This window comes from Agelaius phoeniceus, chromosome Z (assembly GCF_051311805.1).
Source record: "Agelaius phoeniceus isolate bAgePho1 chromosome Z, bAgePho1.hap1, whole genome shotgun sequence".
Taxonomy (NCBI): Eukaryota; Metazoa; Chordata; class Aves; order Passeriformes; family Icteridae; genus Agelaius; species Agelaius phoeniceus.
The window spans coordinates 89,512,681-89,540,313 of NC_135303.1; the positions used below are offsets into that span (position 1 = coordinate 89,512,681).

Sequence of the window (27,633 nt, forward strand, 5' to 3'; positions counted from 1 at the left end):
AAACTAAAAACACGGGAAATGGAGGATCGAAGTGGTTTGGGACAGCCAAATATGGGGAAACTGAAGGAAAAGGGAATAAACCAGTCAGCTGTGTGTAAATAGTTACATAGCATAACTACAGCTAGTGCTCTTGTCTGGGTCCTCTGGGGGGCAGGGGGGGTGTTGGTGATGGTTTGTGCAAGGTCTGTTCCACCCTGGGCTGCAGCCTCCTATGTCCAGGTGCCAGCAACATGAGGGAGATTGGGATTCACAGGTAGCTACTGGTCAGACTGAGTGTCTGAGCCCAGCTGCTGGTGGATCCACATTTTATCCATGTGGATATATATCCATATATATCACACAGACTTTCACCCTGACCAGTCACAGAGGGGACCTGATGGGGTTTGGGTGCTGACTGTGTGTGTGCAGAGGCTCTTTGAGGAGTGTGGATCTGGATGCATCTCTATATAAATACATATATGTTTGCATGCCTGTGTGCCTGCAGGGCATACACACTATGTCTTCGTACTCATGGGACCTCTGGTGTGGATCTGTAGCAGTCTCAGCTCTCCCAGGCTGCTCAGTTTGGTGTTTCCCTAGCAATATTTTCAAGCCACCAGAAATGTAGGTGTGCCCTATGCAACAAATTCAGCTATCTCAGTATTCAGAGTCATACTTTGGAGGCTTGGAGAGGCTACTATATCGTAATGCTCTGTTTGATAAGCTTTGCCAGCCAGATCTGAGGAAAGGAAGGAGAAAAGGAGGTACCTTTGGACAGTCCTGCCAGGCAGATGGACAGGGGAGCTTTTCTTTTCAGTTGAAAGATCCCAAGCACAATTGCAGGGAACAGTTTATGGTGCAAAAGGAAAGATAATAAGAATATAATGTGGAGGAAATTTTCAGATTAACAACTGTCTTCTCACTCTCTCCGCAGGCTGATATTGCTTGGTGCTTTCATTTTCTGTTACGCTTTACATCCAAGCAGACTGTGATCTCTCTTGATGAAGGCACTGAGACAAAGAGCAGTTGGGTGCCTAAATATCTCTGAATATCTCTATGGACATAGCTCTGAAGACCCTGAGCATTCAAAATTCAAAATGGGGTTAGATTCCTCCAGCTGCAGAACAATAACTTTTATAGCCCTTTTCCCCAGACAGTCTCAAAGCCTAGAGTTTGAGACTATAATGAGAAGTTTAGAGCAATTGAAGTCTCTTATTTCATATTCATCTGAATGAGGACAGCCTGGAACCTGGGATATCTCACTTTTTCGTTTAAATAGCTAGACCTTTTTTATCTATGAAAGGGGCCTTGAGTAAAGTAAGGCCTTGTGCTGAACTTGAAGACATCAGGGATGGCCCAAGTTATACCTATCAGATTTAGAGCCTTATCTTTGCCTAATTCCTGGATCTCACTGGGATCTAGGCAGGAGTTAGCCAACCCACTGCTCAAATTCAGGGGTGCCCAGGGTATGTTTCCAGGGTAAAAGCATAGAGACCAAGAGATTTATTATTCCCATGGATTAAACAGCTGAAAAGTGGTATGGTTTAGATGACAATTTGAGAGCATCTTTGGCACCAAATTCCTTGTTTAAGAGTATTCCTGAAATGAATTTATGAGCAATGGAGCAATGGGCCTTGCAGGCAATGTTTGCAATTGGAAAAGGTTTCATCTCACCTAGTTTTTCCCATTCCATCAGGAAGTACTGAACCTGGGGTCCTTCCAGTGACATAGGTAAGCAGAAAGGACTCCTTCTGCAAGCTAGGCAGCATGAATTACCTTCTCCATGGATCTGTCTCTCCCTTTCTCCTATAATAAGGAAATTGGATATTCATCTTAAAATAAGAACAGGAAAGAAAAGATGGACCTTTCCTGGCACCACACCCTTTCTTCCCAAAGCTCTGCCCTAACTGTCACTGAGTTTAAACCATAGAAAACTCTGGGAAATGACCACTCATTCCAAAATCTTATTCAATAATTGGAAGATGTTCACTAGCATGATGCAGCTTGTTAATTATGAAGCATTAAACATACCAGGCCAGATTTTGACATCTTGACAATGATGGCAATCTTGTATACAAATAGTCCTGCTGTAATAAATTGGACCATTTGTGTAATGGGATCTACCCAAGGCTACAAGTGACTCTGTGAATCCAAACCTGACACCTAATATTTATAACAGGGGGTTGGATGACTCAGGGCTTCGTAACAAAACGCAGAGTTTTTTCAGCCTCCGGCTACCTGCTTTAATCTCACCGCTGTCAACCGAGACAAAAAGTCAGCACCACATGACAGCTGTTCAGAGACATCCTAATGAGCGGGTGATGTTGGAGGTCCCGGCGGACATCACCCCGGGAAGCAGAGCTGCGCCCCGGGCCCGGCGCTGGCGGCCGCAGCGGAGGAGCGCCGGCCTCTGGGTCAGGGTCGGAGCATGTCGGGGGGCACACAGAAACCGGCGCCGCCGCCATCCTGCGGCATCTGCTCCAGGAGAAAGGCATGTCCCGGAGCTCCAGGCACGGCACCCCATCAGCACGCACGACCAAAAATAATCCCTCCCTGCCGCCCCCGACAGCTTTGGCTCACCAGTGAGGCCTAAACCATGTATTCTTCAGGGAGTGCAGCAAACCCGGAGACCATAATTAAAATATGTTAATCTACATTGGGCACTTACCCATGGATAAACACTTCCATTTGGCACAGTTTTCTGCAATCTTCTGAGATTTGTGACTGATCTCAGAACCCTACTCCTTTCCTTTTTGGCATTTTTGGTGTTACTTTTGAGCCAAAATTAAAGAAATATATAAAAATAAATAAAATTTGAAGTGAAGGAGAGAGAGGGGGGGAAATGACATTTTTTCCTCATAAGCTTTGTAATTCCAGCTCATTTTTACTGGGGGTGGGGGAATGCTGTCTCTAAGCTATGTGTTCATTACAGCCAGGGGGAAAAAATGAGGTTGGCTCCCAGTTTTGCTTATGTTGTTAAAAAGAGCCTCTGAAGCTGCAGTTCTGGAACAGGTCTCCTCTTTCTTTGAAAGCATGCTGTTTGATAGACTGTCATTTGTCCCCTCCTTTCAGAAGAGCCAGCTGGCAGCTAAGTGCTAAAGCCAGTGACTTGCATGTGTTTTTCTGACATTTAACAAATGGGAACAGCTTGCAAATCTGCATTAACTCACTCTGTCTCACAAATAATCATCGGCTACGCGGTGTAGACATTCGAACATTAGCGCAAACACAAAAGGGAGCAGGAGTCTGTGGGAAAAACAAATTGGCAAATAAAAGATGTTGCACTAAGGGACAGATAAAGCTTTTTGGTTCAGATGGAGGGTTCGGGTATCGTTCCTGAAGATGGGGGGTGGGTGGAGGTATGAGAAGAGCGTGGTGAAGGGAAGTAATCCTCTCCCTAGATCCACAGGGTAAGTTATCGGATTTGCACCTGGAATTATAGTGTCTTTCCCCACCATTCATAAGTGCTTATCACTGGAGCATTTTCATTCTGCAGCTTCCACCTGATACAGTCTGAGGAAAATACAGAAAGTGTACCCAACGCCAAGCTGTTTCCTCATCAGTGTTTCTGTGTGGGAGCTATGGATGCCCCCAGTTGTTTCTCTTTGTAAATTAACATAAGAGTCTGCTACTAGCATAAGAAATGCTATCAGATTGTTCATGTAACACAGGATAAACTCAAAACATGATCAGTTCCAAGGCTAAAATATAACAAGCAAAACATTTACTTTCTAGGCTTATGTCAGAGATTTGGACTTTTCACTTGAAAAAGAAATACATACGGGTAATTCCTTTAGCCTCTCTGAAAACTATAGCCACAGCTTTCAGGGAGTGAAAGACAAATCCAACTGTTACTTCATCTTAACTTCTCTTTATTTCTGCCTCCTGGAGGTTGAATAGGCTTCATGCCCAAGTGACAACGTGGGCATTTTCCTCTGGTGTAGGAATACCCTTTTTTCTTTGTTGGTAAACACTCTTACAGGCAATGGGGACAAATGAAGCTCACGTAAAATTATGGGAGAACCTCACATATAGACCACATACAATCATATAAGTTTGTGGTGATCATCTTCCTTTGAGATAACACTCCAGCCAGGACTCCAGCATTTGGACCAAAACGCTTCTCTTACTTAACCAAAGTCCTGTTCCTGGGAGTCATCACAGACTCGTGGCACCTGCAGGTACATCTCTCAAGGCTGTGAGTAGTGGGTTGCACTGCAGAACTGATCCCCTTCTTGGGTGAAAGAAAACCCCCACAGCAATGGCTCAGTTATGATTCCCAGAAAGCACCTGGTATTTTTGAGTACAATTATAAATTGTTTTCCCAGTGGAGTCAAAATAATTTACATTACTGGTAGCTGGGAAGGAAACATGCCTTGGCTGCTTCATCTAGCACACCAACATTACAGAAAATGTTGGTGTTCTTAAAAAGGGTGACTGCACCTGTATTTCTGATATAATTTAACCAACATGGTATAAACTATATACTGTACTACTTTGTCCCTGAATTCTCCTACCTCATACTGGTTGCAATTTACAATATAGTTTATATACAAATCTTTCACTAATCTCACTAATGCCAAGAAAAAGAAGCCCAGAATCAAATCTTGTGCCAGCTTTTCCACTAGGCAAAAGTCAGGCCTGTGAGCACAGCCCTTCTGGACCCTGCCTTGTCTATAGGTAAAGCCTTAGTGTGTCCAGGACATTGTAGACAACTGAACCCCTCTCCCACTGGGAGCAAAAGCAGCTCCATACTTTCCTGGGTGTGCAAAGCCTCTCCCAGAAAGAGCAGCAGAATTGAAGGTTCTGGATGGCTGTATCTCCCTCACCTGAACATCTGCAGGCAAGTTTTCTTGTGAGTTAAAGATTCAGGTTTCATTAAATCAGCAACCAGATCTAGTGTGTATTATCCTTGCTTATGGCAGGGAATTGAGACTAGATACTCTCTGAGGTCCTTTTCAACCCAAACCATTCAATGAGTCTAGGCAAATAAAGAGTCATTATTTGTGCTCAGCTGTGTTCCTCCGTTTCCCCCATCCCCCCAAATATATGATCTACTAGTAAGAAATCATCTGGTCATTCCAATCAGCTACAGGAAGTCAAGACTGTGACTGATAAATTATAAAAACCATCTCTAATTATTCTGTCATCTGTTTTCTCTCAAGTACTGGGCAATTTCAATGAAGCCTTAAATAGGGAAATCAAGTCATACTTCCTTGTCACAGATGCACTGTATTTTGTTTGCCTCTCTGAAATATAACTACTGTTATTTTTCCTGTAGCATCCATATTTCTTTTCACTACTTCCCTCTACATCCTTCTCTCTCTTGTTTCTTCTCTCTCTCACAACACTTGGCAAGTTTATTCCTGAAAAAATGTCCATCTGTAAAAAATAAGCAGAACAATAACACCTTGTAGGCATGATGTAAGTGTTGCTTGGGTTTTATTTTTGTACTGATACTTACATATTTAATTAAAGACAGTCCTGGCAGCTTTGTAATTGCTTAAGAGTATTCTAACAAAAGCTTAACTGCTGAAGTGAGCAGAATTGCATATTCCTTCATTTTTCTTGCTCTCCTTTAGTGCCTTCTGTGCAGTGCAGCAGTGAGTGTATGATTTACTATTGTCCTAGAACAATCTCTGCAAAACCTTACTTCTGATTCCCCTCCCAGCCTCTGCCTGTTCATACACATATCTACACATTTTTTCTCTGGAGTGGTCCCAAGGGAAGATCTGATTCACCTTGTACAACTACATGAAGTCAGTGAAGTTTCACCATCACAGATGAGGTTGGCCCCTTCAAGCAAAGCTCTGTAGTGGTTGCAAAATATATATGAAACAACCCAAAAGGTATTCTCTTCCAGATTATGAAGCAGCAGATCAGGCAGACAGATGGAGCAGAAGGCAGACAGGAACAGATAGTATTTTCTCTCAGAAAAAGAAACAGCAAATACTTCCATGGCTGAGCTCAGCGCGGTGTAGCTTTGGAACAAATATTTGAAAGGAATTTCAGGGGCTTGGAGGCAAGTTGCAACTACAAAAACAGATGTTGCCAACTGCAAGAAAGAGGAAAGTGCTCTTAGGTATTCTTGTGCCAGGTTCAGCTCCTTGACCCTTTTGATGCTATAGGGCACAACTAGCCAAGAGATACAACCACTGTGTGACTTCTAAAGATGCTGGGGTGTATTTATAAAAAACACCACGGAACAAAATAAAAACTAACCAGACATTTACCTCTGAGCAACCTTCATGCTAGAAAATAATAGGATGGACAAAATCAGGAACTGTAGAGTAAAGCTCACATCCAAAAGTTTTACACATGGTCTCATTACCAAAGTCAAACCTTTCGGTGCAAAGCTATTATGAAAGAGCAAATCTCAGTGACGAGACCAATTCTAGAGTTGCTCCAAAAACTTTGTTTTTGTGAAAAATGTTCCTGCTCACAGCAGCTGCCATGAAACTAATGAATGGATTTTGTCCTCCAGGAGAACTTGTACTGTGCTCAAGGAGTTTTAGATCAGGCCCAAAGCTGCTGGTTTTCTGTGATGAAGCTTGCCATGGAAAAGCAAAGAAATATGAAGCAGCAGAGACTGACCTTTCCTAAGGAAAATTTAGACCTAGGTAACAAAGTAATTTCCTACTAACTCTCTGGATCATTTAACACTTTATAACATTTTTAGATGCACATTTCCAACCTTAATGTCATTCACAGTTGTTTGTAAAAAGATATCACAGAAGTGTTTGGGTTTGCTTTGGTTGTTGTTGGGATGGGGTTTTTTTGTTTGTTTGGGATGGTTTTTGTTTTTGTTGTTGGATAATCAGAGACACCAAACAAATATTTGGAGGGTTTAGAGCTCAATGACACAGAATACCTTAGAAACAAATAATTTTAGTTACTTTTAGAAGAAACCTAGTGGCATTTTTTTTTTTTTTTTAGAGAATAAAAATCAGCCTAACCTTTTAATGTACATTGAGCAACAGTATCGATCCACAAACCTCCAGGGACAGCTTATAGGTAGAAGAGGTCAGGAAGAAATGCTCCCCTTTGCACAGCAGGGTGTTCATCGGGAGGAACCACCGAGAGACATTTGTTATTCACAATTTCCTGGAAAATCTCTCTGACCTCTCCTGTGCTACTCTTTGCTGTAAAAAATTTATGTGGGGAATGAAGCCAAACCAAAGCACCAGATTAAACTACGAATGGGAGAGGCTACCCAGAACAAATAGAACAACGTGTTGCTAAAAAGTCAGAGTGAAAGTCCAAAATCTGCAGACAAATGCACCCTTAAATTTCCAGGTAGCCCCTGCAATTCTTATAATTGGAAATTCCTCTACTAGTTACTTTTGGAAATAGACTGTTGTTTCTGGAAACTAGAATGGGGAAAAGAGAGCTGCTGCAATTGAGCTATCGCTTCTTTAGACCTGCTCCCTATCTCTTCCAGCCTTTCCTCCAGAAAACATAAAAATTGCAAAAAAAAAATCAAAAGTAACATGCAGACATTTATGGCTGTGCAGGCATGTGTTTGCATGTATGTGAAAGAGACAGATGGGAAGAGGATTCCTGACCCAGGAGTGTGATTAAATCCAAAGCAGGTTGATAAAGGATCTACTGTAGTAGGGTGTATTAAAAAAGAGAGTTATTGTATCTTCTGAACTGATCAAGGTGATAAAGTAACTGATCACAGAGAAGAACTGCTGGAACTGCACCCAATTCTACTCTATGAGTAAACAGAGTCCTGTGGCTCATTCAAGAGGCTATAAATTTAAGCTTAGTATTTCAGGTCTATATCTAAAGAGTGACAGAACCTCATATCTCCTGATTCATCCAGAAAGAATGCATCATCTTTTTGTACCAATCTAATCAGAAACACTTTTGCCACGTCCATTTTTCTTTTTTTAAGTCAAAAAAAGGCACAGAAGAGATTTAGTTTTGGGTTTTCTTTCCCCCCCCCCCGCCTTCCTCCTGGATATGGAAAAAATAAAACCAACCTCGACTTTGCTAAGCCTCTGACACAGATACTCTCACTACACATCTCAAAACAGAGCAACTCATTCCAATCCTGTGCTTTAAGTACCATCTAGTGGTTACAAAGATATTTGCATTTCTGTTGTTGGAGGGTCTTTGGATTCAGATTTCCACATCTTTTAAGGGATTAACTAGCCTTATCATTTTCTGAAATAAAATAAAAACCCCACTCTTCTATTTATTATTTCCCTTTTTGAAAGAAAATCTTTATGTCTTTTTACTTAGATCATCTCAATTCTACTGTAATATTTAGCAACTTTGGAGTAAAGAGGGCTCAAGAAAAATGTAAATGTGGGGTTTTTTCTTTTCCAGAGAGAAAATAAATGTCAACACATGATCCTGCATTATCTTTTATTTTTTTTAACGATTTTTCCATTAAGAGTTCAACACATATGTCTCTGAATATGCATTTGAGAACTGGCCTTCAATTTGAGCCATTTATTATTTTTGAAAGTACTGCTCCATCGATCTGCCTATCTTATATTAATATCTCTCTTTGTGTGCTCTCCTTTCCATATTGCCTGCCATCTGCTACATGATCACTGAGAGATAAGCCTGGTTCGCTTGTTTGATTAGTTATCTTGCTTTCTATGTCAGTGGACATTGGTTAAATGTACCCATTGTGTTGCTCTCCTGATATCAGCAAACTTACACCGTAAACAGGGAGAGGTGACCTCCTCTTTTTCACCAAATCTATGTGATTTTCTTCCAGCACAAGGCTCCAAATATCAGTAATCACATTCAGCTCCCTTTAAACAATGGTTTGGAAGAAATTAGATTTTGTCTCATTCCAAAATAGACATTTATGACAGATTAAATAAAAATGTTTAGGACACCTGTCTTCCTCCTGATTACAAAGGCTGCTTATCGATACAGGTCAGGTTCCTTGCTGTTGACCTCTAGTGATAATCAAGCTCCTCAAAACAGAGCCTTCAGGAGACTCCTCTGCCCAACTGGCAGTCCAGGGCAGGAGGGTGCCACAGCAGCTCAAAGGGCCTGAAATCAGGAAGGATGAGCTGAGTCCACACATGCTTCATCTCTGCTGATGTGCTGAGAGAGCCATCAGTCAGTGCAGCTCGTGGAGTGAGGGGATGATGCTGTTCCAGGCTCCAGCACTGCTCCAATAGCTTCCCAGGAGCCACAGGCAGTGCTGTAAGGACAGCCTAAACACCAACCTGGGCATAAACATCTATAGGTGTCTAAATTCAAGTGTTTTATTTACAGACAACATCCCACTCAATACTTCAGTCAGCTAAAATTTGGCAAGACAAACTCCACCACAGAAGGTTACTAATTTCACCTTGTAAGTCTAACTGGCAAGTGATGTGAGAAAAATAAAGACGATAAAACATTTATCATTCTCACACTGCCTCAGCACGGGTTATTACCCTCTCTGAGTTTGTCCCCACAAACATTCAATTTGGTGTTTGTCACAAGTGATGGAGCAGGATCCCATAAAGAAGGTCCTGCTGCTGATGGAAAATGTTTCTGTCCCTGGTTCTCAGTCCCAGCTGCTTATGCCCTCTCCCCCACAATGCATATTTCCAGCCATATTTGCATATAGCCATAGTCTAACTGGAGCTACCAAGAATATGTGCACAGGGAGAATTCTTATATGACAGTTTAAAAAGTCAGTTAAGTTCCTAACTGAGAAAAGCACCATTTAACTACTTTCCATTTGACAAAATTTAGAGATTCCCCCCTTCTCCTGATAGAATACTGCTCATGCTGCTTGTACCATACATCATAAATTGCTGCCTAATGTTGAGCTGTGAATTTTCATCCTAGAAGTTCTGGTGGAGACATTTTGACACGAGCACAAGATTTATTCCTGGGCAGCCAGTAGATCTGACATCTGTGATGACAGATATTCTTTTTTCAAATGAGTATAATGACACTGGAAAGAACAGGATCAAACTTAATGTCCCTGAAGTATTTTTCTGTGAGTTGCAGATGTACCTGCATGCAGATTTCTGAGGAATCCCCATCAGAAGCAGGGGCATCACGTAGGGTTATGGGAGCAAGACGAATGTGCACGTTTGTTTTATCAGACAAATGCATTTTGCCTGCAGGGGTGGGGAGGGCAGGAGGGTGGAATGTGGAGACCTGGACTGCAGCTAGTGGAGAAATCTTGCTTTTACAGGGGAAGATATGGCACATCTGTGGGCTACAGCACATTTCTGTTACGTTATCCAGAGCGAATAGTTTATTACGTATCATTACCTCTGAACAACAGATAATCAATTTGGATGTGTCCTTATTTACCTGGACAAACACTGAAAGGCTTTGCAATTTAATGGCCTAACTGTTTGTTAGAACAAATAGACCTATTCAATTCTGAGATCACAGTCAATCTGACGGTTTATAGCTGGTTGGTTTCTGCTTTCGAACTGTGAAACCCTGATTTGTTTTCAAGGTGTAAAATTAGCAGTAACATTTTCACATGCTAACGGATAAGTCCCTTATTGAAACATATGACTGCACTTGCTCGCTGCAGAGTGAAAATAACCTTGTTCAAACACCCAGCACAAAGCCCGTGGCCTGCCTGAATTTCATACAAGCCCTGAAGTGACACCAGGTGTGAACCAGCCCAGACATCAGCTGTCTGCTTGAGAGTAAATTTCAACTATTAATTTACAGGTTGGAGCAGGAGGTTTCCCACTCATTATCAAATTTTATTATTTGTATACGGTGTTGCCGAGTAGCAGTGGAGTGCTTGAAGCAAGCATGGGCATTTAAAACAGTGATTCTCTGAAATTATTAGCCTTGGTAAACACCCTGAATCTTCCATTGGTTTAGTAAGACACCTTGTAATCACACAGTAGTGTAAATAATTACAAGGTTAAAAAATAAAGGAATACCTGAACTCTAACATCTGCCTGGAGATCTTTGAAGCCAAAGGAGTGAGAACAGCATACAAGGAAAGGAAAAGCAGCAAGAAGCAAAAATGCATTTTACCATCTTAAAGCATCAGTTATTTTCTTCTGTTTAGTTGGGTAGGCCAAACTAAATTCTCCAAATCAGAGAGCCAATAAAAATTTTGATAATACCAAACCAGACTTCAGTGAGAGAGTTGAAGATGGAGAGAGAAATAGTCTGGCAACTTAAGCATCCTGTAAATCTGGCAAGTGTGGAATGAGTTGCTGTTTCCAGTACAAACACCAAGTTATCCAGCAATATCTCAGCATTAATCTACTTGAGAGACCTGCTGGAGATCAGACTTATAAAAGAGACATCTATTAGGATGCACTGAAAAATATACATGGAGTGTAACACATGTAAAATATACATGTGATAAAGGAGACACTGTAAATACAGTGATGCTCAAAGAGGATGCTTCAAAGTGACAAGTGGGTGCTCCCAGCACTCTCTGTCCAGAGGACAGCTGCACACAGATATACAGTTTATCTGCACCTATCTGCATTTTTCATTGTTTTTCTTTAACTGGAATATCATTTGTTCCCATTAGGAAAGGTAATAATACAGTATTAATATTACTCCCCTGCCTTCTTCTTGCCCCTTTTATTTTCAAGTCCAATCTCTTTTTGAAGTCTACATATAAAATAGGTTCTATATTCCCCTGTTAATTTTTATACTCCTTCTCTGTAGCCATTCCATCTTGGATTTGTCTTTTTGTAACTATTAGTGCCTATAAGTTCCTGTTGTATTTTTTTTTGTACTTTCCTTTCCTCTAGTTGCATCACTGAAATGACTCACAGACATCACACAACTTCTGTGAATAATAACTGATTATCTCTCTTTTTAAGTCAGATATGGCTAAGTTACAATTCCCCCTAAGCTCACAAATGATAGCACTGGTATCAACTGGCTCAAAAGGAATCCTACCAGCATCCTGAAGGAAAGTCCACATCTGACACATTTTTATTAAGTCCATTTACATTTTGGCTATCTCACTCTTGGCCATGCTGAGATGGATTATTTTTTATTTAATAAATATTCCCCTAAATCCCACTTAAGTCCTAGAAATTGCATATAACAATCTTCTGAATTTTGTGTTACTTAATCACCAACCTACAAAGTGCAGATGCCTTACTGGATATATCAGAAGCACCTAAAGGAGGTGAGGTTTGTGAAAAGTGAAACCACACACAACACACAGAACACAGCTGCCCCAGTAGCTCTAACTCTTGGGGGGTATCCATGGACACGGGGTGCTTCACTGCCATATTCAATTCTCAGTGATACCACTAACATCTCTCTTTAAGGACTAGATCACCTAATAGTAAAGCTAACACAACCATCACTTAGGTTTTCCCATCAAAGGGCTTCTAACATTTTTTTTGTTTCCAATTCTTCACATAAGTGGCATTTTTCCATATTTTACTGCATTTACAATTGAAGGTTCTCATAAAATGGAAGGAAAAAAAGACACTGTGAATCCTTTTCCTTATTACCATTAGGTCTAATATTATCATTGTCATTATCTTATACAAAAGTGAGTTCTTTAGCTTTTTACTAAGGCTTCTTGCCTCTGTATGTCTGTGAATGACATAGGACAGGCTTTTACTGCAGGTCCTGAATAAACTTAGAGAAACATTTTTGGACCAGGGTGCAAGGAGCATATATTCAGTGATTTCTAGGAATCCATCTTTAAATTAACCGTGCCTTTATAGTACTAAAATTCTGCTTTTTCATTACTGACATTGCTTAATTGCTTTACAATCAGAGGAAAAAATTAGAAATAAGAAGAAGAAAGAAAAAAGAAAAGCAGAAAATACCTGCCTGACTTAACCACATTAAGCAGCATGGTGCAAAATATAACTTAACAGTCCAGTGAACTGTCAGTGGCAGAAGTAATTGGAAATTGGTGGGATAGTTCTCTATGTGATGGGGATAGGAGTTTTTCATGCCTGTTTTTAATGGGCAAATAGCTCTCAGGGCAGCTTCATATTCTGTCATTAATTTGTAAAGATCCTTTATAACGTAGAAAAGTTAAGATAGCAAAAAAAAAAAAAAATCCAATTACATGTTTAATGACTTGGCATTTGTGGTAATGCTATCTAGCACTAATTCACCTGTTAGAAAACAGTCTATCTTTTAGTCCCTGGGGTTAATAGAGTGCAAAAGCCTAGTCTTATCTGAGGGTGGGAGAAAAGTGAGTAATTTTTTCCTACCAATAAGAAAGAAAGGCAATGACAAAATTGATTATGAATTTTCAACTTGCTTTTTTGAGCTTAGCACTTCTATTTTTTATTAATTACCTTTTAAAAGAAAATAACAGGTTTCTAATTGCTGGTGTCTCTCTGACTGCTCCCCAGGATTTTTCAGAGGCATGTGGGGCTTTTTTCCCTGTGTAGCCAACATGAGCACCTACTGGAGTGAGGCTTATACCCATATCATGTCACAGGCTGTGGAGACGATGCTGCAGAGCCTGCCCTTGAGATCAAGGCCTGTTTCACTTCCACATTGAAATGGGATCCATAATAAATATGGTTTGATCATTCAATAGATGGACGGAAGGATTTATCCTGGCCTCAGCTGCATGCTCATAACTACACTGAAATCAGCAGAGAATGCTTAAATGGGACTAAGAGCAGAATTTGTTCCACAGCAGCAGAGAAATACAGCTTATGCAAACATACATATTCATTTTCATGTCTCCCTTTATCAGTCACTGCTTTATTTGCATCTCACCCTGAATAAAAGGTTAGAGAAGGCATTTGTAATGAATGTTCCCATTTTAAAACATTTAAATAGTCTGCAGTATAAATTGAATATTCTAACTGACTGCTCTGGTGTGAATTTCTGAGTCCACTGAAAGGAAGAGAGGCAGCATTTTCTGTGTTTGTGCAACAACTTCTTTGCTTAATACCAGATTTGTCTGTGTCACAGCTAAACCGGGATTAGCCGCAGAAATGCTAAATTATGTTAGAATTCATACACTTCGTCTAGCCCATGTAAAACATGAAAATACTGTAATGTCAAACAAACAAACAAACCAACCAACAAAAACCCCAACTGTCATCAGTCCAGTGTCAGAAACTAGTTTAAAGATAATTTCTGTCTAATGCTGGAACATAAGCCCTGAAATGAAAACTTATCACCCCTGTTCCTAGCTCAGCTTGTGGTTCATCTGGCTGTAGATCGCTAATGAAGGCTGAATACTGAGCATCCAGTGAATTCTGTAACCTGGGGTTTTCTGAGCAGGGATCCCCACAACTTGCATCTGAACACTTCAGGGTCAATTATGGTTTTGTCCTTAATGTTGGTTGGAGAAGAAAACATTGAGCTTCATGTTCCCAGTTCCTGAACACCTTTCCTCTGCAGCACAGAAGATACAAAATCCAACACACCCTGAAAAATTTGCATGTCTGGTGCTTGGAGAATTAACACTTCCAGTGTGCCCTTTAGTGATGTGGAAGTTACAGAGAAAATACATAAACCTCAGCTAAAGGAGGGGATTCACCCTGTTTAATATTAGCTTATAAACACTGGGTTTAATACAAGTAGGTCATCTAGGCTCTCTTTACAACCTCTCTGAGAAAAAAAGGACTGCAAATAGTGGAGCATGCTGACCTCATGCAATTACTGAGGGTGAGCATGACTGTACTGCTCTTGAGTATTATTGTCTCCTTCCTTGACTCTAATCCAAGGGGAGACTAGCCCAGACTAGGGAAAGTCATGTATCCCAACACAACAATTTAATTTTAAAGAAATAATAATCTTTTGTTTATGGCCTGAATCCTTATTTGGATTTGGATGCTGTGAAAATGGGAGTCGTCTGCAACTGGATGGATGGATGGATGGATGGACGGACTTAATTTTTCTTTACTGTATGGTCAAAACCTATATTTGTGGGATTCTATGTTTGTTATTTTTTTTTAAGTTGTTATTATTGTTGCTTCTTATTTGGAACAACCTAAAAGAGATGTTCAGCTACTTTGGGGAAGCATGGGGTGCAGAGTCAAACTTGCTTTCCCTAAGTTAGTTGAAAGTGATGTGCTCTCATTCCCATGGCAAAGAACATTTCCTTTAGCAGCTGACAAGTTTTTCAAGGTGTTTCTGCACATCCTGTAGGGAAAGCAAATTGTCATCAAAATTGAAAATTCAGAATATGTTTTTTTTTTTTTTCCCCTGAAGGTCCTTAGGGCTCTTGAAATGCTAAGTAGAAAACTGAGCTCAATGCATATGGAGGAGATTTTCATATTTTAAAAGTCAGACAGAGTGTCAGCCGGCAGATGCAGCAACTCCAAGAATCTTCAAAAAGGCAGAAGCAGAAAAGTTTACTGCTTGTTCGATGGACACATTATTTCAGGCTGTGTTCTGCAGATTGAGAGGCAGATTGCCTAGGGTCAGAGGGTGACCCTGCCCTACAGCATGAGTATTATTCCTTCTTTTTTTTTTTTTAAGTGCAGATTTACATTTGGCTGCAACCTGCCTCCTTAATGATGGATCAGCCTTTTGTGCAGGTATAAGCTCTGATTGATGGGGCACGGGGATAGGAGAGGAGAATGGAGAAAACAAGTTTATAAATTTGACATAAGATTTGAATCGCAGCAGGAACTCTGCCAGTCTTCTTAGGCATAAAATTGGACTGGCTGGAGATATGTACTGCATGTGTGATGTTTCAGCACTTATTGCTTTCATTATATCTTTACTTACTCAGTTAACAGACTACTGAACTTGCAAAATCTAGCAGACTGGGGATTTTTTTTTTTTAATAAATTTTATGATGGGGGCAGGGGAGAAAGAACTGAAAACCCCAAAATTATGTAACTACATGACAGGACTTGATCTGAGGTAACTGAATATAATTTACTTGATTTCACTGAACTTAACTTACACTGATTTTCTCTAACTGATGACCTGACACAGTATTCTGGTTTGGGTTTAGCTTGCTTTTTTTTTTCCCCCTTCTGAATTGGCAGTGTTGACATTTCATGTTTCCCATTATTATTATTCCTTCCCCTTCCTTGTTTTGGGAATTAAATGGCTTATTGACTAAACAGCATTAGAAAACTAAAGTTAATGGGCCAAACTCTTCCCTAGTGCAACTTAATATATTGAGTTCAAGTTATATAGAGATGAATGAGTTCAGGGACTCCCTCCAAAGAGAGTTATTTCAGAGGCTTATTCTGAAAGTCCAGAGCTTTGTTGTCATTTCAATGGAAATTAAATGTTTAAAGAAGCCCAGTGCTTCACATTCCGCTGATATGATGAAACCTGAGGGTACTGACAACAAAAAGGCAAATCCATAACTTTTTTAATGGATTAGAACAAATCTTTCATTATAATCAAAAATTAATTTAATAATACTCTAGTTTATGTCTACCTATTCCCTGGAGAACTCAAATTGTAAGTGTAACTCACGTGCCCATCTTCTCCATCATTTCATCATTTCATCATTTGTGGTGAGATTTTAAAAGACATGGGGATGTGGAACATGGGGACATAGGTTAGGAGAAAGTTTGGCAGTGCTGGGGTCATGGCTGGACTTGATGATCTCAAAGATCTTTTTCAACCTGAATGATTCTATGATTTTTTAATTCCATCAATGGCAACTGAGGACAGGGCTGACTTACTGATATGACAAATGTCTGAGGAGCAAGGTAAGAATTGGGAGGATTGGGCTCCTAAAATTCCCTAAAATGCACTGATCTGGATTGGGCTGAGAGAAAACAGACCCCTATGGCTGCGTCAAAATTAAAATGTTGTTTCTTACCAGGAATTAGCACACCCATCTCATGGTCTTAGTGGAGCTTGTAAAGTGGAGCTTGCTGAGACAGACTGAATAGCTGGTGCTGCTGGTAACAGGAAAGGATGAGACTGAGTGGGTGAAGAGGTAATAGATGCTGGCCAGTCCTGGGTTCATTTGAGCACACAGAAGGATTTTGGACAGAAGGCTGGGGAAACAAGAGACTTTGTTCACTCACAGGGTCACTTAATGAGAACAGGCTGGGCATATACTAGACAGTACTACTCAGCCATGGAATAATAGAAACATATAAAATCAGGTGGAAAGTGAAACTTACTAGGTAAAACTCCATAAATCAATGGAAGGCAAGGTGTGCTCTCTTCTATAACTCCATTCTTATCCATTTTTAAAGAAAATACAATGCGCTAACCACCCCTCCACTGTGGTTCTGAAAACCTGATCACCGCTGTGGTATTTGAATAGCAGAAACTCTCTCTGCTGTACACCCAGCATGTAAAGTCTTTCTCAGGATATTCCTAGAGGGAAAAAGGCAGTTGCCAAGTCAGTTTTGTTCCAGTTCATTAGTGAGCGAAAGTGATTATCGTCTGACAGATGCACTAAGGGTTGGGTTATGTATAGCTCCTAGATGTCTGAGTCCAGTTTTTAGCAGACAGATGTCCACATTCAGGAAAGATAAAACAAGTCTGACAACATAGCTACTTCCAACAACTTTGCTGAAAATCTTTACAAGCAATGTGGGGCATGGCTGGATATCTGATCAGTCCTCTTCCGTATCGTGGTAGTCCCACCAGCAGAAAATAGATGGTGTGTGAGGAATCAGTGCTGTCCTCTGGAAGATGGGATATATTTCTTGGTGGGATGGAAAGGTTACGTATTTCTCTGTGGCTATCAGTCTAATGTGAACTGCAAGTGACACTTCTGCTTCAAAACAAGAAAAATAGCTCCATTCCCTCCAAAGAGAATTGTGTCAGCAGCAGACCTCTCTATTGCTCCCACTATTTTCTCAATGCTTCACCTCATCAGACTTCTGGGAGCTGACAACTATCAGACTGAAAAACAGAACAGGGGTAGGGGAGATTCTAATGCATGAGCAGAGCAATGAAGAGTGTCAATCCCATGCTTGCTATATTTTTTCCAACGACAAGAATGGCATAATATCAGCAAATAACTAAATCTAGTTACATCTAGCCAGTTACTTACAGTTTTCATGAGAAAAAAATAGACTCCTCTTGGTGTACTTTTTTCCAAAGAAATTTTAGAAACTTACATATGCTGAGTAAAATTGGTGTTTCAAGACCAAACACCCAGGTATATGTTAGAGCACTACAAGAATATGTTTCTGGAAAGCCAGGGGCTTTCCCACTGCATCCACCAGAAAGAAAGGAAGACTTGCAGTGCTGCCAGAGCAGGTCCAGACCAGGTCATCAGGCATCTCTGTGGGGACCTTAGTCTAAGACTGGGAACTGCCTCAGTGAAATCCATGGCTGGGTCAGGCAGGGCTGTGATAGAGCAGGAGACTGATTTCTATGGCATTGCTTGGGCACACAACTCCCTGAAATGAGGCTGTGGGCCATAAGCCTGAGGGACTGGCCACCAGTAACTCCTAACAGTCCCTCATGTCATTCTCAGCTTCACCCCAAGCTAGAAGGGACATGTCACTCTAGGACACGAAACAAAATCTTCAAGGTAAAAAGAGAGAAAGTTTAATTCTGACTCCAACATTAACAGATTTCCAAAAGTGACAGTGGATTGGAGGATGACAGTGACACCTCTCCAATGACACTGAACAAACCAACAGTCCCTCAAAGTTTTTGTCCTCCAGAAAAGAATGAAAAACAGTAAGCATTTAGAGGAAAGTGTGTGAGGAAGTTTGTTACAGAATGTAAACATCAGAAGGTTTAGAAGAACTTAAAAAACCAGGGCGACAGGACAGATGCTCCTTTTTCTGTTGGCACAATGAAGGTCAGAATTTGCTTCACAATGCACTTGGAGCATCATGAATTTTGACACTTGTTTGCTTCTAGAACGTGTTCCGGCTATCAACATCTATGTAGTTGCATACTAGGTCACTCCTGGGCTCTGTTGTGGCATATATTTATTAGTCCCCTTAAGGAAGAAACCTAAGCAGAGTTGCCAGGAGAGTTTGCTTATGGGTGTGCTGCAGATCAGCAACAGGTGAAAAGATGTGCTTCATTTGAAATGCAACACTTGGAATAATCCTGCCCTACTTCAAGAGGCCAAAACCAGAAACACACCACCACCACAAAGCACTTTTTCATGATGTGCCCTAGGTGTCACACCACAAAACCTTCCTACAGGCAGTAAAGCAATCCTTATATCACAGGATCATAGAACCACAGAATGGTTTGGATTGGAGGGGATCTTAAGGATCCTCTAGTTCCAGCCTCCTCCTCTGCCATGGACAGGGACACCTTCCACTGCACCATATTGCTTCAAGCTCCATCCAACCTGGCCGTGAACATTTCCAGAGATAGGGCAACCAAGACTTCTCTGGGAAACCTGAGCCAGCACAGTCTGATACTAAATCCAGCATTTAGAGCTGGAAAACACACACATAAATAATCATATCTTTTGGCCACAGGAGGGGTCACTGACGCTCAGAAGTCAGAAGAGATCACCCAGTTGGGATATGGATAGACCACTCTGCAGGGGCCAGATCAAGAGAGGGTAGCTGTGAGTCATATGAACTACTTGACTCAGGGCAACAGCCCATGGTGCTTGCTTTTATCATTTAGCACAGGTGTTGCCACAAATGGCAAGTGAAGGACACACAGAAGTGGCAGCAGAGAGTAACACAGCAAAATGTCCTTATCCAGCTCTGTATCTGCTCCACAGGGAAAGGCCCCATTCAGCTTTACTGGCTGCAGGTGTGTGGCAGTGCAGATGCCCATCACCTCCAGCCAGAGCTGTGTCAGAGCACAAGCAATGGCCCTGGATGTTCATCACTGCCTCTTGCAAGTGCTTCGGGACCCTTCAAGGTGAAAAATACTCTTCCTATCTGCCTCCGTGGCAGTATATGAGAACCTAGAAACGTTAGGTTATTAATATCAGAAAGTGGTATAAAGTGACATTTCTGATTGAAATAGCATCTTTCTTCAATTTTATTGTCAAAAATGTCTCTCCTAAACATTTTTCTGTTCTTTTGCCTCACCTAATTTAGTTATCTAGTTAGACATACTGGAATCTGAAAAAAAAAAAAAATTAATGCCTTTTTCAGAAGCCTTCTGTAATTTTTTTCCCTTAGCTTTTTCCTTTTTTTTTTTCTCTTTAAACAAATCTTCGATAATTATCTGAAAATGCCTATAGTGGTGCAATAGAGAGTGAGATTATTAAACTGATACCACTAATTTCATTAATTAAAAAAGAATCTTATTTTTCCTGACAAAAAAATCATACCAAAACAGGTACACGTATATGAATGTAATTATTGCTTGTGCACAGAGACATACATTGCTTAGCTTTAAAACAGTGAGATTTATTTGTCTTTTAATTTTTGCAAGTTTATGTTTTACTTTTTCTTCACACCCAAGGAGAAAAATATGTTTGTTTATTCCTGTTACGAAAAATAGAGATTTTACGTAAAAAAAAACAGGGATGAAACCAAAGTAACAAACAAACAGAAGTCATCAAAAATTATGAGGCAGGCAACAAATGAATGGCAGCTGCCAGGACTGCTGAAACTGTAAATATGAACAGAAAGTGAAGAATTAAGATAGCAAAGATGGATTTAAAAAATCACCTTTACTGAGCAGAGGAATTTGTTAATTTAATTATACTTAAATTATGTTTTGTACTCATGATACATGCCAGCGTGGTAGTGCTGGAAAGCAATGACTTCATTTTAGTAGTACAGGTTATGGTATGGGTTGTGGACTTCTCTAGTTTCCTATTTGTTTTAGAGAAAAAGGAAGGAAAGACTTTCTGGTCATAGTACCTGATGGGGGAAAAAAGTGTTGAGGTGGAAAAGTCCTTCACTTAAAAGAAGCATCCCTCCTCTGCTTTGGCCTCTTCACCTGTAAACCCTGTCCTGCTATGAAAATGGAAAACACTGTTTCCAGGTGACAGTATATATATATATATATATATATATATATATATATATATATATATATATATATGTATATATATATATATATATATGTATATATATATATATATATATATTTTTTTTTTTTTTTTTTTTAGTCTGAGCTTTGCTGTGAGAGAGCACCTGTTTGGATGCTTCCACAGGACCAAGAGTGTTTTAAGTACAGTGAGCTAGAGCAAAATAGCACATTTTACACTTTTGTTCAGCAGTCCTGAGAAGTTCAGCAGTTGTGGAGTATCATAAAATACAAAAATTTCTGTTTGTTAGTGCTGGCTGTTTTCCCTACATACAGAGAGTAAGTGTAGGATAATAATGACTATATGCATAGGATCTGTACATGTCACTTAAAGGTGCTCACAAGCTGTATTAATTCTCAAAACACTAATCATATTTTTAAATCACACATTAATTTATAACATTTTAGTTGTAGTTTCTGCAGCTTTTTAGGTAGTTTCTGGCTGTCTGTGCCAGATGTAGAACCCTTGTGTGGCCCCAGCCCTGGTAAAGACCCTTTCCTTGAGCTGAGATTAAACTTGTATGAAAACTACTTAATTAATCATAATGGAGGGCTTTGCTTGAAAAGTTATTAACTCTGAACTTCTATATATAAATAATGGCATAGTGGGATGGAGCTCTGAGGCAAGCCCTGGTCTAGAGGAAGGTGTCCCTGCCCATGGCAGGAGGTTGGAAATAAAGAAGCTTTAAGTTCCCCTCCAAGCCAAACTATTTTATGAGGGTCCAAAGGAGGCCACGAAGATGGAGAAAGGTCTGGAAGTGAAGCCTTAAGAGCTCACTTGGTTTGTTAGATCTGGAGGAGACTGAGGGGACACCTCACTGTGGTTTTCGAGATGCTCATGAGAGGAAGAGGAAGGGCCGGTACTGATCTCTTAATTCTTGCCACAGCAATAGGATCTGAAGGAACGGCGTGAGGCTGAGTCAGGGGAGGTTTAGGCTGGATTTCAGGAAAAAGTTTTTCTCCCAGAGGGTGGCTGGGCACTGGAACAGGCTGCCCAGGGATGTGGTCACAACACCAAGCCTGTTTGAGTTTAAGAAGCATTTGGGCAATGCTCTCAGACACAGGTCTCCTACCATGTAGTTGGAGCATTCTGTGCAGGGCCAGGAGCTAGACTCGACGATCCTTCTGGGTCCCTTCAAACTCAGGACACTCTGTGATGCTCTTGCGAGGCTCCATCCCTCTCCGCCCTCAGGCGGCACAGGACGCCATCCCGCGGGCAGCCGGGCCGGAGCCATCTCGCCGCTGGGCGCTGCCGCCGCCATGTCGCGCACCGCGCACCCAGGCGCTGCGGGCAGGGGGGGGAGCAGGGGCGGCCGCGGGCAGGCGGCCATTTTGGTCAAGGGCCGGCACCGCTCCTTCCTCCCTTACTCAAGATGGCGGCGGCGGCGCATGCTCGGAGCGCGGCCGGGGAGGCCGGCACTGCTGCCCGCGGGCGCTGAGGGGGCGGGGAGGGAGCAGCAGCGGCGGCGGCCATGGGCGAGACCGAGAGGCTTTATTATGTGTACAGCTGCGACCTGGACATCAACGTGCAGCTGAAGATGTGAGTGAGCGGCGTCAGGGCTCAAAGGGGAGCGGTCGCTGCCGCCCTGGGAGGGGGTAGCGGGCCGCTCGCCCCTCGGCGGGGTGCGCTGGTGCCGCAGCCCGGCGGTGCCCGGGGACAGGCGGTGCTGGCTCATCTCCGGTGCCGCGTCCTGGCCCGTGGGGAGGCGGCGGGCGAGGGGCTGGGCTGGAGCTGTGCTGCGAACGCGTGTCAGGTGTGCCGTGTCCTCAGGTGCTCCAAGGCAGCGATTGTCAGTGCTGGCTCCCAGAGCCTTTCACCTGTCAGAGAATCACAGATTGGTTTGCGTTACAAACACCTTTAAAGCCCATCCTGTTACACACCCTGACATGGACAGGGACACGTTCCATTATCCCAGGCTGGTCCCAGCCCCGTCCAGCCTGGCCTTTAACGCTCCGAGGGACGGGGCAGCCACAGCTTCTCTGAGCAGCCTGTGCCAGGGCATCACCTCCCTCACAGTAAAGAATTCTTTCCTAATTAATCTGAATCTACTCTGTCTGAAGCCATCTCCCGCTGCCCTGTCACTACATGTTTCTGTAAATAGTCTTGCCTATTCTTTCCTGTAAGTTCCCTCCAGGAATTGGAGGGCCACCGCTGTGTCACAGCTCACTCCTGAGTGTTACGGGAAGGAGATAAACTGATGACACTCTTGCTGCTTGTTTCCATGCTCCTCTGAAAACAAGGTGGTCTTACTGGGGTGTTTTACTGTAGCAAGATCCAGGTGCTGCAGCGTGTAAATCTGTTCCTACCTGAGCGTGTGGAAGCACTTTTGTTGAAGCTGGATTTACCCTACAGTGTTGTAATTTTTCGTTTGTTTTTTTAAGTTACTTTACTTCATCACAGCAATGAGAAGTTTGAAAAGTAGGAGGGATCTGGCTGACTCTTAAATGTTGTGCGCCCAGTGGTGGTGCATTATTAAAGTATCTTGCACTTTTCTGGCAAACTAACTTGGAGAAGCTTGTTAAGGGTTGTTTAATTTCTGAAAAAGTGATGGTAGTGGAAGGTGGCCCTGCTCATGACAAGGGTTGAAACTGGATGATTTTTAAGTTCCCTGCCAGCCCACACTGTTCTGTGCCATCAGGAGTCAGATTCATGTGATCTCTTTGATAGTTCATTCCACCAAACAAAATTAAAACTAGCAGTTTTTTTTTTTGTTTTAACACATAGAAGTGTATGTCATCCTTAGAATGTGCAGTGTCAGTTCTGTGCAAGTAACTTGTTAATTTACTCTGAAATGGTTTTGTGGAAACAAATAGATTTTTGTTTGGTGGAGGATTGATCTTACATGTGTTCCCATCACCTCAATTTTTTTTTTTGTTTGTTTGTTTTGTTTTAACTTGTGCATCCACAGACAGATATCTAATGTGCATGTCTGTTTTCATCGTGGTATAGCTGAAGCCTGAGAAATTCCAACAATTTCTCTTAATAGTAACATTGTGCAAAGTGCTGCAGGGTTTTGACTAAATTTTATTTGATCAGTCTGCTTAAGCGAATTTTATTTTGTTGTGGATTTGAGAGATGATTGACTTCCAAAACCAGTCATACATTTCATAGATCTTAAAAATTTACTTACAGTAGTTGTTCTGTGTTTTATTTTTCCAAATAGTATTTGGAGCATGTGTAATCTGATGTTTTCTTTGTCTATTTTAATAATAGCAGCCTATGTCTTCTCATTTATTGTTGCCCTACTTAAGCTCTGTCTGAGAATCCACAGGTTGTACTAGAAAAAGTTGCCTCCATTTAAAAGACAAACAAGTAATTCCTGCCTTCCCTGCTCTTCCCCTCACCCCCGCCTAAATCAGTACAGCAGTATGTTCATGTTTTCTGAGCTTTTCACGTCCTGAGTTCTTCTCTGGTGTTTGGATTTCACTAGAAGCGGTAGCGCAAAGTGAGAATAGCCTCAGTTCTGGGTAATCTAAGTATAAGCTATGGAAATACAATAGGATTTCTACTACAGATAGAATAAATTCTGGCTTACTTATGTTTTCTTCTTTTCCTCCTCCCCTGCCCTCTCCCCTATAGAGGAAGTCTGGAAGGGAAAAGAGAGCAGAAAAGCTACAAAGCTCTCTTAGAAGATCCGATGCTGAAGTTCTCGGGACTGTACCAAGAGACTTGCTCTGACTTGTATGTAACTTGTCAGGTGTTTGCCGAGGGGAAGCCGCTTGCTCTTCCAGTTAGAACTTCCTACAAGGCTTTTAGCACTAGATGGAAGTAAGTGGCTTGCCTTTTATTTCATGTTCTTCATAATTAGTGGGGCACCAAGTATTTGTTTCTGTCAGAAAGATTTGTTTTCCGTTGTCTTCTGTATAATGGCTTATGCTTCTTCAAGTGTCTGTATAGTTAGTGTTATCCAGCCAGCACAAAAACCACCTTTTTGTGTAAAGGGTAAGTGATAAAATGGCTACTTGTGATCTTGGGCATGGCCTGCTACTTCAGGTGACTTCTGGGGCCAGGAGTGATATATATTCATGCTGTTCACTGACAGCCTGATCCTTGCTACTCAGTTATCAAGCCAGAATATTTTTCTTTTGGTGTGTAGCCTTTAGTCATGGTGTTTGAATAGTTAAAGCCCACAGGAAAATAGTCCATTTGCCCTAAGAAATTTTTATTTAAACTAACAGAGAGTAATTTGAATTGTAAAGCTTTTATTTATTATTTAAACTTATAGAGAGTAACTTGAATTGTAAAGCTTTATGACTAATAAATGGTGTTTCTCTGCAGCTGGAATGAATGGCTGAAACTGCCTGTGAAGTATCCAGACTTGCCTCGAAATGCTCAGGTGGCTCTGACCATCTGGGATGTGTATGGACCTGGTAAAGCTGTTCCTGTGGGAGGAACAACGGTCTCGCTCTTTGGAAAATATGGGTATACTGCTTTTTCTTCTCATTTAAACCACATTTAAAGCTCACCTGTGAATAGTAATGTGGCACGGGTTATGAGAGATAAGTTTTTAAATATTTTCTAAACTAGGTTAACAGTTCTGTGTTTGAAAAATCAGATACATACATACATACAGGTGATTTTCTCCTGATTATTCCCGAGTGTAATTTCACACTTGCTGCAGTGCTGTATAAAAGAAGTGTTCTGTATAACACCTTTTTTCTTTTTCTTTTTTTGATGATCTACTAGCTTGGATTTTAAGATGGCAAGTGCTGAAATCACTTCATATCTACGCCCTTGTACTGCATGGATGCCAGTACTGATTACTTTAAAAAATAGTTTAATTGGCTTGCAATTAGGTTGTGAATGCACTGTTATTTATAGGGGGTAAAATGTCACTCAGTAAATCAGCACTTTTCAAAGTTAATGTGCTGTGATCCAATAGAGGGTGTGTTCAGTAAATTGGTGGATGGTAATACTAAAGTGGGAAGGATTACAGTAATAATCTGTGAGGTGAACAATACCTCGAAAGAATTTTACCTAAGTGCAAAGGAGACTGAGAAAACAGGTTGTGGTCTCAGGAAGATTAAGAGGCACAGGTACTTTTTTTGCAATTATTGTTATCACATACAGAATGGGGAGCAGCTGCCCAGGAAAAGAGAGGGAGTTGTAGTTTAGAGTGAATCTTAAGTTTTGTGTAGTTCAGCATCATGGTGCTCTTGTATAATTGTGTGAACAACATTGACTACATAAACGGTTTACAACTATGTGCATCAGAGACACTTCTGTACCCTTTTCTTTTCTTATCCTTTTCTTCTCCACTCAGATGGGGTATATTCTGTTCTTTCTAATCAACTTCAGTCAAATTTCTGACTACTGGGAGTCTGTATCATTGAATGTCTAGCAAGTAGGTGTGATGGAGGAAGTGTTATACCTAGTCAGGCTGAAAAGAAAGAATGTAGAAACATTTTTCTAGTGTGTATATACTGCTGGAAAATGGGAAGAAATAGCCTGTTTTGTCTAGGCAGTGGATAAGAAGTAAGACTTCACTTAGACTGAAGTGCAGGAAAAGTTTAGATTATCATTAGGAAAGCTGCTCTAATGATGCTTGAATGCAGAAAGTGACTGTAGAGAAAGGTTGTATCTCTCTCATTGAGGATGCTGCTTGAACAAAAAAGGATGAGATTGCCTTAAGGCAAAACATTGAACCTGATCAATTGGACTGTGCCCCAAAGACTGCTGGTAGCTGTTAAAGCATTAAAGCACAGTACCTGGAAAAAGATAAAAATAAATTTCAGTTATAAGTCTTACTTCCAGCATGTGGAACTCAGATGAAGTTGATGGAGAGAAACCAACAAAAAAATTTTGAATTTTGTAGTTTTTAAAAGAAAACCCTTGTAGTAATGCTCCATGAAATGGTGTGTAAATTCAAGGTCAGATGGTCTTTTCTAATTGTTATTTCTCACTTTTAATGTTCACTTTTTAAAATACTCCTGTCAATTGTATTTACCTGAAGTTTTTAGAGTAAAGCGATGAGCTCTTATTGGCAAAAGTAATGAATGAACTTGATTTCTTGGGGCATCTTTTATGAGTGGATCAGCACAAATGTGCAAGGTAAGCAGAGTTTTGCAGAGAAAAGATGTGGTCAGTTACCCTGTAAAGTTCTGTTCACTGCACACTTTCAATTATCAATTCAATTTCAAGCATTGGTGGAGAAAGCGGTGTGTGGAGAGTTTTGGCATTTTTTTCTTGGTATGTTTTTATTATTATTTGGCAGCTCAGAAGGCTGCTTTATGGCTGTTGACCTTTCAATGCAACTTCGGTAGCTTTTAAGTTCATTTTTTTCATACTGGCAGACCTGGGGTTACTGTTACAATTTGCAAGTCAAGAGGAATACTTTCTGCTTCATTACAAATAATAAAACTATGAAGGTCGAGCCTTCTCCTCAGTTCTTGTTTGTACCACCCCACTGGCTTTGGGAATTACCCATTTTTCTTCTACTTGCCCAATAAGTTATCTCTGACTTCACAATTTTCTTCTAACTCCATGTGCCAGTAAAATAAAGGTTGTAGAGAACACAAGGTGCGAGACACTTGTGCAGTAGAGTTCAATTATGCAATTTTGTAGTTTTGACAAAGGAAGCAACTTCATTTTCTTGCAGCTGCTGCTCAACTTTGATTCCTGACAGCTGTATTATTTTGAGTTTACTGATGTGATTCTGCATTTTTCCCTGCAGTATGTTTCGACAAGGAATGCATGACTTGAAAGTCTGGCCCAATGTAGAAGCTGATGGCTCCGAGCCCACCAAAACTCCTGGGAGAACCAGCAGTACAGTCTCTGAAGATCAAATGAGCCGCCTGGCAAAGGTAATGGAAGAGCAAGTAACCTTT

At 41.1% G+C, this 27,633-nt stretch overlaps 1 protein-coding gene and 1 long non-coding RNA gene across 4 annotated transcripts in view; one reads left to right on the forward strand and one right to left on the reverse strand.

The window, feature by feature from the left end:
• LOC129133011 (uncharacterized) overlaps positions 1-22,179 on the reverse strand; it is a 45,699-nt gene extending 23,520 nt beyond the window's left edge. The window contains exons 1-2 of the long non-coding RNA XR_008535893.2: positions 21,879-22,179; positions 16,688-16,868 (exon numbers count right to left, since the gene is read on the reverse strand). This is a non-coding gene — a long non-coding RNA (uncharacterized LOC129133011). The remainder of the gene's footprint in view (positions 1-16,687; positions 16,869-21,878) is intronic.
• The window catches only part of PIK3C3 (phosphatidylinositol 3-kinase catalytic subunit type 3), a 70,069-nt gene continuing 64,611 nt past the window's right edge, over positions 22,176-27,633 (forward strand). For 2 of the 3 annotated variants that reach the window (XR_013179744.1, XM_054652246.2), the window contains exons 1-4: positions 22,177-22,345; positions 24,386-24,574; positions 25,085-25,228; positions 27,480-27,609. Coding sequence is in view for 1 of the 3 variants with exons in the window: in XM_054652246.2 (XP_054508221.2) it covers positions 22,278-22,345; positions 24,386-24,574; positions 25,085-25,228; positions 27,480-27,609 (531 nt within the window). In the remaining 2 variants the exon portion in view is untranslated. Of the gene's footprint in view, positions 22,346-24,385; positions 24,575-25,084; positions 25,229-27,479; positions 27,610-27,633 lie in introns of all 3 variants that reach the window. The other variant, XR_013179745.1, reaches the window with a different exon arrangement.